The sequence below is a fragment of the Osmerus mordax genome, chromosome 11 (assembly GCF_038355195.1).
Source record: "Osmerus mordax isolate fOsmMor3 chromosome 11, fOsmMor3.pri, whole genome shotgun sequence".
NCBI classification, from domain to species: Eukaryota; Metazoa; Chordata; class Actinopteri; order Osmeriformes; family Osmeridae; genus Osmerus; species Osmerus mordax.
In genome coordinates, this window is record NC_090060.1 from 2,443,583 (window position 1) to 2,456,013 (window position 12,431).

The following is a 12,431-nucleotide window of genomic DNA, read 5'->3' on the forward strand; positions in this document are numbered from 1 at the left end:
CTCTCGCTCTCTTTGGCTAACCAGTTTTATGATTCAGAAACTTCCGGCTTTGAATGAGAAAAAGAAAACATAAGCTAACTCGAAAGCAAATAGCGTCCATACACCGTTTTCTGGATACATTAACTTGAATATATTAGCACATACCCCCGCTGAAGCAGGTATGTGACTAGCATGCTAGCTAATGTGTAGTTAGCTGGCCATTTTGATTAAAAAAAAAAAGTGTAGCCTACGATTAGTTGTAAAAAAAATAAATAGCTAGAGCTAACTAGCCTGATTTGCGTCCTTGTAGCCTACCTATGGAAGTTAGCAGGCAGCCAGGTAGAAAGAGCCCAGCCGCAGAACTAACCAACGTTCGGGAAGCTAGCTGTGACTGCTACCTTGTAGTTATCTGTAGAGCTAGCACTATTTGGTGGACTAATTAGTCAGCAGGGAACTAGGTATCTAGATCGTTACCTAACCGGCCTTCTAGAATGTTTCTACACGCCAAAATGATTTCTACAGCCTCACGAGCCCAATGATTTTAGTGGTCCGTTAGGTCTCCTTGCTTGTTGCCTAGTTATATGCATCAAGAGATTTATAGATCCTTGTACTGTACCGTTTAATGTCTTTGCTCAAGTTACTTCAAGTGTGAATTGTTCTGATTAAATACACATAATAAGGGTTAGTGGACAGGCTCTAGATAGCCTTCAATCAATTAATGATCGATAACTTTTGTCAAATAGCACGTTGGCAGATTTTCCACGGACTGTCAGACAGGTCATGTAGCCACTATAGTCAGTTGTTTCTGTGGATCTGATTTCCTCATGACATTTGTTTAGTTTAAGCTGCTTAGATATGACTATATGCCATCTTTGTCCATACATTTGGCTTTTAGAAATGTATTTTAAAGTATAAATAGGTGTAAACCATACAAAATTATTAGTGTGTGTGTCACAGCATGCTGTAAGAAAAGTGGGTCAGGATCAAAGGTGGAGATCGCTTCTGTGTTGCAGTTAATTTTTTGAAAACATTTCGTCCGGTAGCATTGACTCTGGAATCTCTAGGGTTGAGGAAGTAGAAATCAGCCATAATAGGCGTCTCTCTCTCTCTCTCTCTCTCTCTCTCTCTCTCTCTCTCTCTCTCTCTCTCTCTCTCTCTCTCTCTCTCTCTCTCTCTCTCTCTCGTGCGCGCGCGCGCGCGCACACACACACACACACAGTTTATATCTAATTGCTGTTAACTAGACCGAGCCCCTTAACAAGCTTTCAATTGGGATCCAACCTATATCTGCATCCACCGAAAGCACTTTAAGGCATTTGTTGGATGATGTCATTTGAATGCTGTGACACCCACATTGAGCTTACCAGCAGTTTGTACTAGTTACCAAGGGCCTCAAACGTTGCGTACGCACGAAAAGCTTGCGTACGCTGGTTTTCACGCACGCGGTGTGATGATTAAAAATTAACTTGACGTGAGAATGTGCGGGCACGCAAAGTCTTGTCTAGCTCTGTAACGTGGCGAATTTTAACTGAAAAGTGCCGAAACTCACCAAACATTACAAAATAAAGTTTCCACTACAGTAACTGTTATACGTCTATGATGTTGACTGTTCAAAAAACATAATTACCTCCGCTAATAAAAGTTTAATCATTGATGTGGATGATTCAAATCAAAATGCCAGAACCCAAACTCGAAATGCTATTGGCCGGGTTTAGAACGTTCCTAAGAAGCTCTTAGCGTTAAGAGCTTCTTAACGAATCTCGGAAACCCGGCCATTAACTGTTTAATCCGCCCCCACTTAATAGACCTTTCACACAACTTTTTTACCGGAAATACTCAATCATTGTGGTAATCTTCTTCCTCTCCGCAGACTATAATCAGAGCCCGTCTACGGAGAGCCTGTCCACTCTCTATTAAGCCAGTGATATTTAAAAACTATTTTCCAGAACATTCCAGATTCAGAGCTGAGTAAACCTAGAGTAACTTTTAGAACGTAGACACCAAGGCCCATTAACACAGGCGGGACTGGCCACAGCAGACCGAGTTCTGCGTCGGTTTTCCACCGACGCATTTTGGGTGCTGGTTCGGAGCCAGTGCTTAATGAACCAGTTATTTCTCTTTCGACAGTCTAAGAACTGGCTCCGAACCAGGGAAAGTGGTTCTTAACTAGCACCCCAACAGAGCTGGGCTAAAGTAGGAACAAAGTAAAGGCTTATATATGCTTCTGCGTTTTTCGAAAAACGGACACATGGGAACGCCCTCTTCTCCGAGGAACGAGCTCTCTGTCAGCCCTCGGAGAGCCCCGGAGAGCTCGACGTGCACCTCCTGAATTTTCTAACTATCCGTCGTTAGCGACGGAGAGCTACGGAGACCCCCTTGGCTGTGATTGGTCAGTATTAAGAATCGCTTGCGTCAGAGGCGGGGTCGGGGTTGCCGGGATAAACAGGACGAACAGAATCCTTTGACCGCCATTGCTGTAAGTTTTCACAATTCATATTTCAGCTAAACAGTACATGTAAATCAGCATCTGAATTAAAATGTGACGAGAAATGGGCAGTGTAGTTGCTGAAAATGTGCATATTTTATTGATGAAACGGCTAATTTGTAAATTTGCTCCGACTTCTCGATAACCTAGGTAAATAAACACTCCACGACGATTTACAAAAAACCGTTGCGCCACCTACTCTTCTGGCGGTGAATTGTTTTCAGCACCCACAGCCTACGGAGAAACATAAACGCAGTCTATCCGTCCGTATCCGTGCATATCCGTGCGCCCGCCCATCCGTAAACGGAGACGCAGAAGCATATTGCGGCCTTAAGAACCGCTTGCGTCAGGGGCGGGGTTACCGTGACCAACAAGACAAACAGAATCCTTTGACCGCCATTGCTGTACGTCTTTACAATTCATATTTCAGCTAAATGGTACGTGTAAATAAGCATCTGAATTTAAATGTGATGAGAAGTGGGCAGTGTAGTTGCTGAAAATGTGCTTATTTTATTGATTAAACGGCTCATTTGTAAATTTGCTCTGACTTTTCGATAACCTAGCTGGCATCGCAGTGCAGACACTAGTTGCTGCATTTTATCATAATCCTATCAAATGAGTGAAATGACAAACACAAATTTTTTGTTTTAAACTTTATTAAGTATGAACCTAAATTTAACACAAATGTAATACACAAGCACGATACAGCAAAATTTAATAAAATGTTGGGCTGATAATGGCCGCGTTTCCCAGATTTGTTATGAAGCTCTTAAGCGCTAAGAGCTTCTTAGGAGCGCTTTGGGAAACGCGGCCAATGCCAGTGTTGTCATTCTGCTGCAAGTCCAGGGTTATTGCGCAATAGCCAAAAAAACAAGCATCTCAACCTCGTGTTGTTAGCCTTCTTCGGATTGATAAACAGCCTTTAGACGGGCTCTGCTTTGTGTTTGGCGCTGCCGCGCTAGCGTTGCTGGGAAAGATGAGACGTATACAGTGACGTAATGACGTGGCTCTCTAGCCCGTGGAAAAGCAAACCGGTTCTTAGAAGGCTCGCAAATTGAACCAGCTCCGAACCGGCTCTAGCACCAACTCTGAACTAGCTCCCGGTTCACTTTGGTGGAAAGGGGGTACAGGAACGAGAAAGCGGCTTGGAACAACTTGTGTTGCAGTAGTTCAGGCTTCCTGGGAAATCACAAAAACTTTGTGGAGCTGGTTGAGACTGGTGGAGAACTATGTCACAATGGGCTGTAGGATGTCCCTCAAAGTTCATATCCTTAATGCTCATATTGATCAATCCTAGGAGAACATGAGTGAACATGCAGGAGCAAGATGAGGACTTCCACCAGGATTTACTGGACTTTGAATGTACCTTTGAATGGTTGATTCTTAGATTGTTTAGTTCTTAGAAATAGTTAAACTTTTGTACTTTTACTTAATTTAAGATTCGTATATGTTTGTGTTTTGCACCTCCCTGCCACAGTAAATTCCGTGTTTGTATAACATACATGGCGAATAAACCGAATTCCGATTCTGATTCTGATTGATTGGTGCCTGTGTAATGAGAACATAATGGGAGACTACATTTGGGAGCTGATCATTGAAAGTGATTTCCAGTATACCGTATTTCTTGCGAAATAAAGCCGCGGTCTGTACCATGATTTTACAGTTTTCTTGTGGTTGTACGGCTTATTGCCCGGTTTTAGAATAAAAAGGTGGCTTCTTCCCAAGATCTCTACAGACCGTGCAGCTAATTTAATGCTCAACACTTGAACGGGGGCTTATTACCTGAAAGAGGAATTATTTACTGTGTTGTCTCAGTTACACTATCAGGGCTTGGAAATACAGTGACTTGCTAAAGTAGGCAAATGGCTAGTAGAACATAACATTTCATCATAATTTCAGTAAATCAAACAGCTGCAAGACCCAGTGAAATGTTAACTAACGTTAGCTAGCATCGCTAACGACATAATTCAACTAATTCAACTTCAGTAGTGTAACTAAACTCTTTGTAGGTTCGTTTTAGATATAATTTTATATGGTCGTGTGGACAATAAGACACAGGCTCTGGCATTAGCTTAGTTAGATAAGCATTGTTCGGAGTTCTATTGTTGTGTTCGTTTTGTTTTGATGTGTAATGCTATGGCAGAGCCTGTTTCAGGATAGCCTGGCCACTCCCTATTAAGCCCCATTGTACCGAATTTTGTTGCAGTTCCACCAGAGTTCCACTGGGAGTGATTGCGGTCGAGTTCAGAATGAATGGGAGTCTATGGAGCTAAACGGCAAAATTTGTCTCTTTCATCTGATTGTCGTTGAGAAATCTCAGATTCTATTGTAGTTTTTATATGTTCAACATGGATTATAGGTCGAAAATTGAATGAACAAGCACTTATGTCCTTACAGGGTGAGTCGTTGTTGCCCAAAACACGCTAGCATTCTGCTAATGAATGCTGATTGGTTAGTGAAGGACTGACTACGACCAGAGATCCTGCTTGATGGCATCCGAAGCAGAATCAGAATGTCAGAGTGTTAGCAACATTAGCAACAACATTAGCAACCCAAAACTCTTTCTAGCATGTGTATTGACAAGGAGAAACTAACCTGTCAGCCGTGTTGTCGATAGCTCGAGAGAAAAAAGGAAGTGACCAGAGCTTGCCGTAAAACAATATCTCTGGTCGTACGATGTGTATGACGTCAATGCCATTTGAAAAGGCTTTTTAGAACAGAAAGGCGACTTCAAAAAAATCTAACACCCAGCAGTGTATTTGTTTTGCCTCCCCTTTCGAATTCAAAATTCAAATTACTAGAAAAAAATTATATCCTGAGAAAAGTGGATTTTGAGGGGTATAGCTCCATAGACCTCCATTCATTCTGCACTCTACCGTTAGCGCCCTCATATGGAACTAGAGTGGAACTGCAACCAGTTCAGAACCTGGAAGTTTCCTGAGAGTGGCAGTTCTCTCTATATTAGACATTCTCTGGCTATGGACTGTAGTTTACATAATTTGTGTTCACCCTGATTGTGAATGTTGTCTAGTTAGATGGCTATCCAAGCTGTCCAATGTGTAAGAGTTCTTGGGTAAATAAACAGTCGGCCTATATTCCAGTGCGTCCTTAACTGAATTTACAAACGTAAAGTTCCCATTCTGGTGGCATACGGCTTATAGAAAATGCGGCCTATTTTACGTAAAATACGGTAATCGAAAATGTCAAAGAACGACTCCTTTTGTAGTAATTTTTGCATTATTTTAGTGTAATACATGTTCATTTGGATTCATATGTTGTTTTTTTCCAACTGTGTGAGCGAAAAGACACAAATTCACCTGTTTTCTCATTGGAAATAGGTACATTTCAAAACATCACTGTACTGGTCACAAAAGCAAAGCTGGTGGGGAATAATAGGCATTTTCTATACTTTTGAGGCATAAGCAGTTAGCTAATAACACTAACTACCCAGGAACAAAAACTGTATTACATATTGTTGTTAGACAAAGTATTTCCCCCTTTCAGCCATTTCAAAGAGGACAATGATGTAGCCTAGGCCTAGTCATTGTTTGAGTAAGTGTGACTGCGAGTGTGTCAACATACTGTCACCTTGCCTGTTTTTGTCCTCCATCCATCCAACCTTCCTTCTGCCCTCTCCTAATTCGTCCTCCTCTCTTACCACAGGTCTTTCTACACCCCCTCTCTCTGTCAGTGTGGAGTGCTGAGGTGTGCCTTAGTTGATCTCGCCAGACGCATGCACGCTCTCACACACACACACACTCACACTCGTCTGTTGTCCGACAAGGATGACCATGGAAGAGATGAAGAATGAAGCAGAGACGACCTCAATTGTTTCCATGACGCTCTACGCCGTCATGTTCCCTGTTTTTAATGAGGTGAGGAGTGGAAGGGACGTGTGAAACCATGTCTCTGAAACAAAGTGTTTTCCTTCGTCACTTTTCTGCACCCTACATGACTGGTTCACTGGTTCACTGGTACACGGAATGACCTGATATGAGGGGGCGTGTGCTGTCTTAATGCCTAACTGTGGCAGTTTGGTGTTGCTATGGTGATTTATGCAGCTTGTAACATGCCCTGGTGAACTGAGACAGCCTGCTGTTGTGCAGATAGGAGTGGTGTGTGTGTGTCATAAAGAAGTATATATGTCTATATTTGGAAGTATACAGTGTATATATGTGAGTGTTTGTGTATTAAATGAATGAGTGTGTAAGAGGAACTTGTATGCGTGTTGTTTGTCAGTGAGCATGTGTGAGAGATAGTGAATGTGTGCGTGTGTGTTTGCCTGCTCACAGCAGTGTTTTGTCACCAGGGTTACACCCAGCTAAAGAGGAAACAAGGTTGGCAGCATAATTACATGGAACTAACTACACAAGCACACTGTGGGGAGGGAGGGAGAGAGGGGGATATGAATAAGGTTGAAGATGGAGGGCAAGGACGAGTGCGAGAACAATAAGTGACATGAAAAGAATGAGAGAGAAGGATGAAGAGAAAGAGAGGGAGACTGGGAACATTACTGTGTGCAGTGCCATCCGCTCCCACATGCAAATTAGCTTCTCTGTGGCCACTTTGATGTGCGGGTCAAACTGCTCTGACACAGACGGCTGTTTCCTATCTGCCTGGCGCAGACGGGACACACACACTCGTACACACACACACACACACAGATAAGTCACAAACCTCTCCAAAAGCCTACTATACTTTAGATTTTTGCAGATTTTGATACTCAGCTACCTTGTACACACAGACACACACATACACAACACACGCTCGTACTGCAGTACAGTGAGAGTTTATGAAGAGTGTAGATAAGTGTGCAGATTAAAGTGAGAGGCTACTCTTCAGAGGCCTGGCCTCTGAAGAGTAGAAAAGTGAGATTCTCATCCCACTAATGAGGCCGTCCCGGGGCCTGCGCAGTCCGTTTGTAGACTAGGATTGCAGTTGCTTCACTACATGTTGACGCATTCATGTCAACATCACACACGTCTCTCTTTGTCTCCAAGCCCTGTTTGTGTTTGGGAAGTTGCTTGTGTTTGCAGTAAAATATTTTTAATGCAGCGCGTAAGTGAGTTTACTCATGCAGTTGAAGTACATTTTAACTGTCGTGTGTGTGCATGTGTGCATTGACAGTTGGAGAGAGTAAACCTGTCGGCAGCTCAGACTCTGAGGGCAGCGTTCATAAAGGTAAGATCCCCATCCTGCCGTGTGGACAACAATACTGTTACAGACGTGCTCATATGTGCTGGTACCCTTGCAGCTCATTGATATAATGCCTCATTCTTCCTGAAAAGTGACAACATTAAAAGCTATTGCATCATGTATACTTGCATGCCTTTGGAATGTCATAGAATAAAGCAAAAAAGTTGCAAAAAGAGATGACTTATTGTTCATTCTATAAATATATTCAACAAATGACACATTTGTTGGTACCCCTTAAAAAAATATTATAAATAATTGGATTCATCCAAGGTGCAGGTACGTCAGTTTCTAATCGCACCATCCGTTGCTTTTTGGGGCAAAAGTGGCCTCATGGAATAAGACCCAGGAGGACTCCACTTCTGAAAGACAAACATAAAAAAGCCAGACATGAATTTTCTAAAATGCATATTGACAAACCACAATCCTTCTGAGAGAATGTCCTGTGACAGATGAGTCAAAACTGGAGCTTTTTGGCAAGTCACATTAGCTCTATGTTTGCAGATGGTAATGCGTTGCTGCTACTGGCACAGGGTGCCTTGAATCTGTGCAGATCACAATTAAATCTCAAGGCATTCTGGAGCTAAATGTACTGCCCAGTGTCAAAAAGCTCTGTCGCAGGTCCTGGGTCCTCCCAACAGGATTATGACCAAAAACACATCTTAAAGCACAAAAAAATTTATTGGAACAAAACATTGGACTGTTCTGACATGGATTCTTCTATGATTCCTGATCTGAATCCTATAGAACATCTTCGGAAAGAGCTGAAACTTGCAGTCTGGAGGATCCATCAAATTTGAGACAGCTTGAGCAATTTGCTCAGGAAGAGTGGGCCAAACTACCTGTTACCAAGTGCTACCATTGAGAGCTACAGAAATCATTTGATTGCAGTGATTGCTTCTAAAGGTTGTGTAACTAAACTAACTAGGTTTAGGGTACCATCATCCCACATTTATGCTTTTTTCATTGTTGTTTACAATATGCTGATAAGCACATTTCTATTAAATATGGAATAAACAATGCTGGATGCTAATTACATTTGTCAGTTTCAAGTTATGTCATAGGAAATTGTTCATTCTTTGTTTTTTGTGCAGGGTTACCAACAAATTTGAGCCTTTCTATAGTTAGTTTGGACCTCTGACTACAGACACCATGGCCATTCAGTCACAGTGAAGGTGGATCTGTTCTTTAATTGTTATAGTTATGTGTGTGTGTTCGCCAGGCAGAGAAGGAGAACCCAGGACTGACCCAGGACATCATCATGAAGATACTAGAGAAGAAGAACGTGGAGGTCAACTTTACAGAGTCACTCCTGCGCATGGCAGCAGACGACGTAGAAGGTGTGTGTGTGTGGATGGATGGATGGGTGGGTGGGTTTGTGAGGGACACAGATTTATGATGTAAAGTCTTTCATCAACCATTGTTTACTGTCTTTGCCCTTTGTGCTGCTGGCCCCTTCTTCCTTGGCGTCCCACAGTATTCTTCACCACCACTGGGTGGAGCTGTTTCTCCACCTAGGGGCACCTCTTTTGTGAGACGCTCCTGCTCTTTATAATTGTATTTCCTCTCCTGCATAGTCTGATTAATGGTTGTAATGAACTCATGTGCACACACACAGAGCCCCGGCTGTAGTTATACTCACACTCAAAAAAACACACACACTCAAAAACTTGGTTTCTCTGTGAATGCTAAATTTAGCCTACCTTCGGCATGATTTGTGGCACTGTGACAATCGTGCCTTAACCTTTGTGTTCTCTTCGGATCATTCTGACCCATCAGTCATTGTTACCCACCGTCGTATTGGGACAACTTTACTGCATACAAAAACAAAGTGAAGCATTTTCTTTTAACCGTCGGGCTGTCTCAGACCCTCCACATTGCGAAGGTTAAAAGAAAATTATTTTTATTTGTTTTTGTATTGGGTAAAATTGGGTAAACACAACGATGGTTCGTTATGAACCTTTGGGTCATGTGACCCGAAGGCAGCACAAGGGTTAATCCAGTGTTAATTTATAGACTCACTGACTTGTCAGTCTATGGGGATGAGAGTCAGGGGTGTGTTTGCCATCAGGTACTTGCGCTATGTTGCAGTGTATGGCGTTAAGGAATGGTTGAGGTATGAACCTGCAGATACATATTTGATGGGTGTGGCTAGATCTCTCACTCTCTCTCTCTCTCTCTCTCTCTCTCTCTCTCTCTCTCTCTCTCTCTCTCTCTCTCTCTCTCTCTCTCTCACAGACACACCTTCTCATCCTTCCCATCCTTCTCTACTCCCCCCTAGGGCTCGTTTGCTGTAACCTTTCCTCTCCTCTTTAGTCTGTTCGGTCTTTAGTACATTTTAAAAAGGCCTCCACTCTTTTACACACACACGCACACACATTCCTCTGTCTGTCTCTGTGGTAACCATGTGCTGTTCTCTTCCTGTGTGGGTGTGGCTGTGGCTACAGAGTATATGATTGACAGGCCGGAGGTGGAATTCCAGGAGTTGAATGAGAAGGCCAGGGCCCTGAAGCACATCCTCAGCAAGATCCCTGACCAGATCACAGACAGGGTGCGCTTCCTGCAGACTATCAAGTGAGTGTGTGTGTGTGTGTGTGTGGGGGGGGGGTGTATTTATAACACATATGCACTCACATGCCTGTGTAGAATAAAAAAATAAAATATATATATATAATTGTTTCATGTTTAAGTGAAGAGAATGGTAAAAGGATGAATAATACAGTGATTATTTAAGGCTTGCTAAGCTGAATAAACACAAACACATGAACAAACACATATAAAGAGAAAGAAACACACACACACACACACACACAAAAAAGTAATCTCCGAAGTTGTTGTTTTTTTGTGCACACTGGCAGTTTTATCAAATTCAATTTTTGCTTGTTGAGTCACTACCTAAGTAGCTTAGCCAGCGGTGGACTTGGAAATAAAATCAATTTGGGAGAAAAGTTGAAAATATGAAAGTTTGTTTTTTTAAGTTTCTGGGAGAAGAGAATATATATGAATGTATAAATAGACCAGGGAGTAGGGCGGCAAGGAAGAGGAGGACGACATGTTGACTGTGTTCTGATGGCCTGCAGAGATATTGCCAGTGCCATAAAGGAGCTGCTGGACACTGTGAACATCGTTTTCAGGAAATACCAGTATCAGAACCGAAGGGTGAGCCTGCACACACACAAAAACACACACAATTGTGTGTTCAATTAAAATATCTTTTTACCATCAGCAGGGTTTTTAATGGATTCTCTCCTTTCAATTACCTTGTTATATATCTAAATCCCCCCTCCCCCTTCTCTCTCTTTTTCTCGCAGCTTTCATTAAAATATTTCTCTCTTTTTTGCCAGGCACTGGAACACCAAAAGAAAGAGTTTGTGAAATACTCAAAGAGCTTCAGCGACACGCTCAAAACATACTTCAAAGATGGAAAGTAAGAGAGAGTCACATAAGCTAATGTTACTATACCAAGACGCGTGATGACTGTCAAACAGAACATGTTATTAATCTGTCATGTCTGTGTGCACAGCTGTCAGCGGATTAGAGAACCGCCACATCAGAAACACAGCCTCCATTTTGCTCCAAATAATTGTTATTCAGGGTTCTGTGTGGAAATGTAGGAGTCTCCTATGAAGTCAGATTTTTCTCCATTCATGCTTCATCAAAGTGTGCTAGATAGTTGGTACGAGTTGGCATGGTTTCTTGTATGATTGACCCCGTCTATTTACACGTGTCCCTTTCTGTCATGCTTGTCTCCAGGGCGATAAACGTGTTTGTCAGCGCCAACCGGCTCATCCACCAAACCAACTTAATACTGCAGACCTTCAAGACTGTGGCATAGGAGCACGCTAGTTACACACACACATACACACCACAGCTTTTGACAGAGAATAGAAAACCATGTATGTACAATATAAAGACTTCCTTTTTTGAACTGTATAATTTATACTGTATTTCTTGCATTATTGAGGGGTGGAGGTGGGTTTAGGCTGTTTGAGGCACGTGGTTGCATAGTTTTTGCCAGGTTTGTCCATATTTCCTTTTTTTTTTAATATAATTTTTTATGTTTTCTTGAAACCGCCACAGAGAAGCTTGAGATTTTTTTGGGGGTTATTTTAATCCTTCTCACTCCCTTCTACCTTTCTTTCATGCACTCTTATCTGTAACCAAGATACCCTCACATCTTTGACACGTTTGGTTTAGCTGAAGCAATATGGTGGTAACCCCCCAATTCTAACTAGTTCGGCTATTTACATTTACATTTAGTCTTTTTAGTCATATTTCCCATCCAGACCATACAGGTCTGCCTAGGAGTCCACTAGCCCTGCTCCCACTTCCTATCCCCCCATCTCTCTCTTTCTCTATCCCTCTTTGTCCACCTCTCTCTCTCTTTCTCCACCTCTCTGTCTCTGTCTCTGTCTCTGTCTCTGTGTGTGTGTGTGTGTGTGTGTGTGTGTGTGTGTGTGTGTGTGTGTGTGTGTGTGTGTGTGTGTGTGTGTGTGTGTGTGTGTGTGTGTGTGTGTGTGTGTGTGTGTGTGTGTGTGTGTGTGTGTGTGTGTGTGTGTGTGTGTGTGTGTGTGTGTGTGTGTGTGTGTGTGTGTGTGTGTGTGTGTGTGTGGAAGACTGAGCCTTAATCCGGCCTTAAAACAACCATGTGTAAATAACTGCTTTCTCTCGCATTCCTGAGCATCGAGACATGATAATCCACGAGTCATGTATTTAATAAAAATTATATTTTCCGGTTGCAAACAAAATGTTCCAATAAATAGTTTTTTTTGTG

General features: G+C 42.4%; 1 protein-coding gene across 1 annotated transcript; it reads left to right on the forward strand.

The window, feature by feature from the left end:
• Positions 1 to 34: 34 nt before the first annotated feature.
• pdcd10a (programmed cell death 10a) lies at positions 35 to 12,089 on the forward strand. Its single transcript, XM_067246776.1, has 8 exons — positions 35 to 158; positions 6,128 to 6,339; positions 7,592 to 7,645; positions 8,880 to 8,997; positions 10,105 to 10,231; positions 10,738 to 10,816; positions 11,002 to 11,084; positions 11,411 to 12,089. Exons 2-8 carry the CDS (start codon positions 6,250 to 6,252, stop codon positions 11,490 to 11,492), a joined length of 633 nt encoding a protein of 210 aa, XP_067102877.1. The 5' UTR covers positions 35 to 158; positions 6,128 to 6,249; the 3' UTR covers positions 11,493 to 12,089.
• The last annotated feature ends 342 nt before the right edge of the window (positions 12,090 to 12,431 follow it).

Bases quoted from the DNA above. Each gene is read 5' to 3' on its own strand.
- pdcd10a (XM_067246776.1), top strand. From the start codon at position 6,250: ATGACCATGGAAGAGATGAAGAATGAAGCAGAGACGACCTCAATTGTT. The intron at 10,232-10,737 runs GTGAGTGTGTGT...GATGGCCTGCAG, and splicing joins CGCTTCCTGCAGACTATCAA to AGATATTGCCAGTGCCATAA. The intron at 11,085-11,410 runs GTAAGAGAGAGT...GCTTGTCTCCAG, and splicing joins ACATACTTCAAAGATGGAAA to GGCGATAAACGTGTTTGTCA.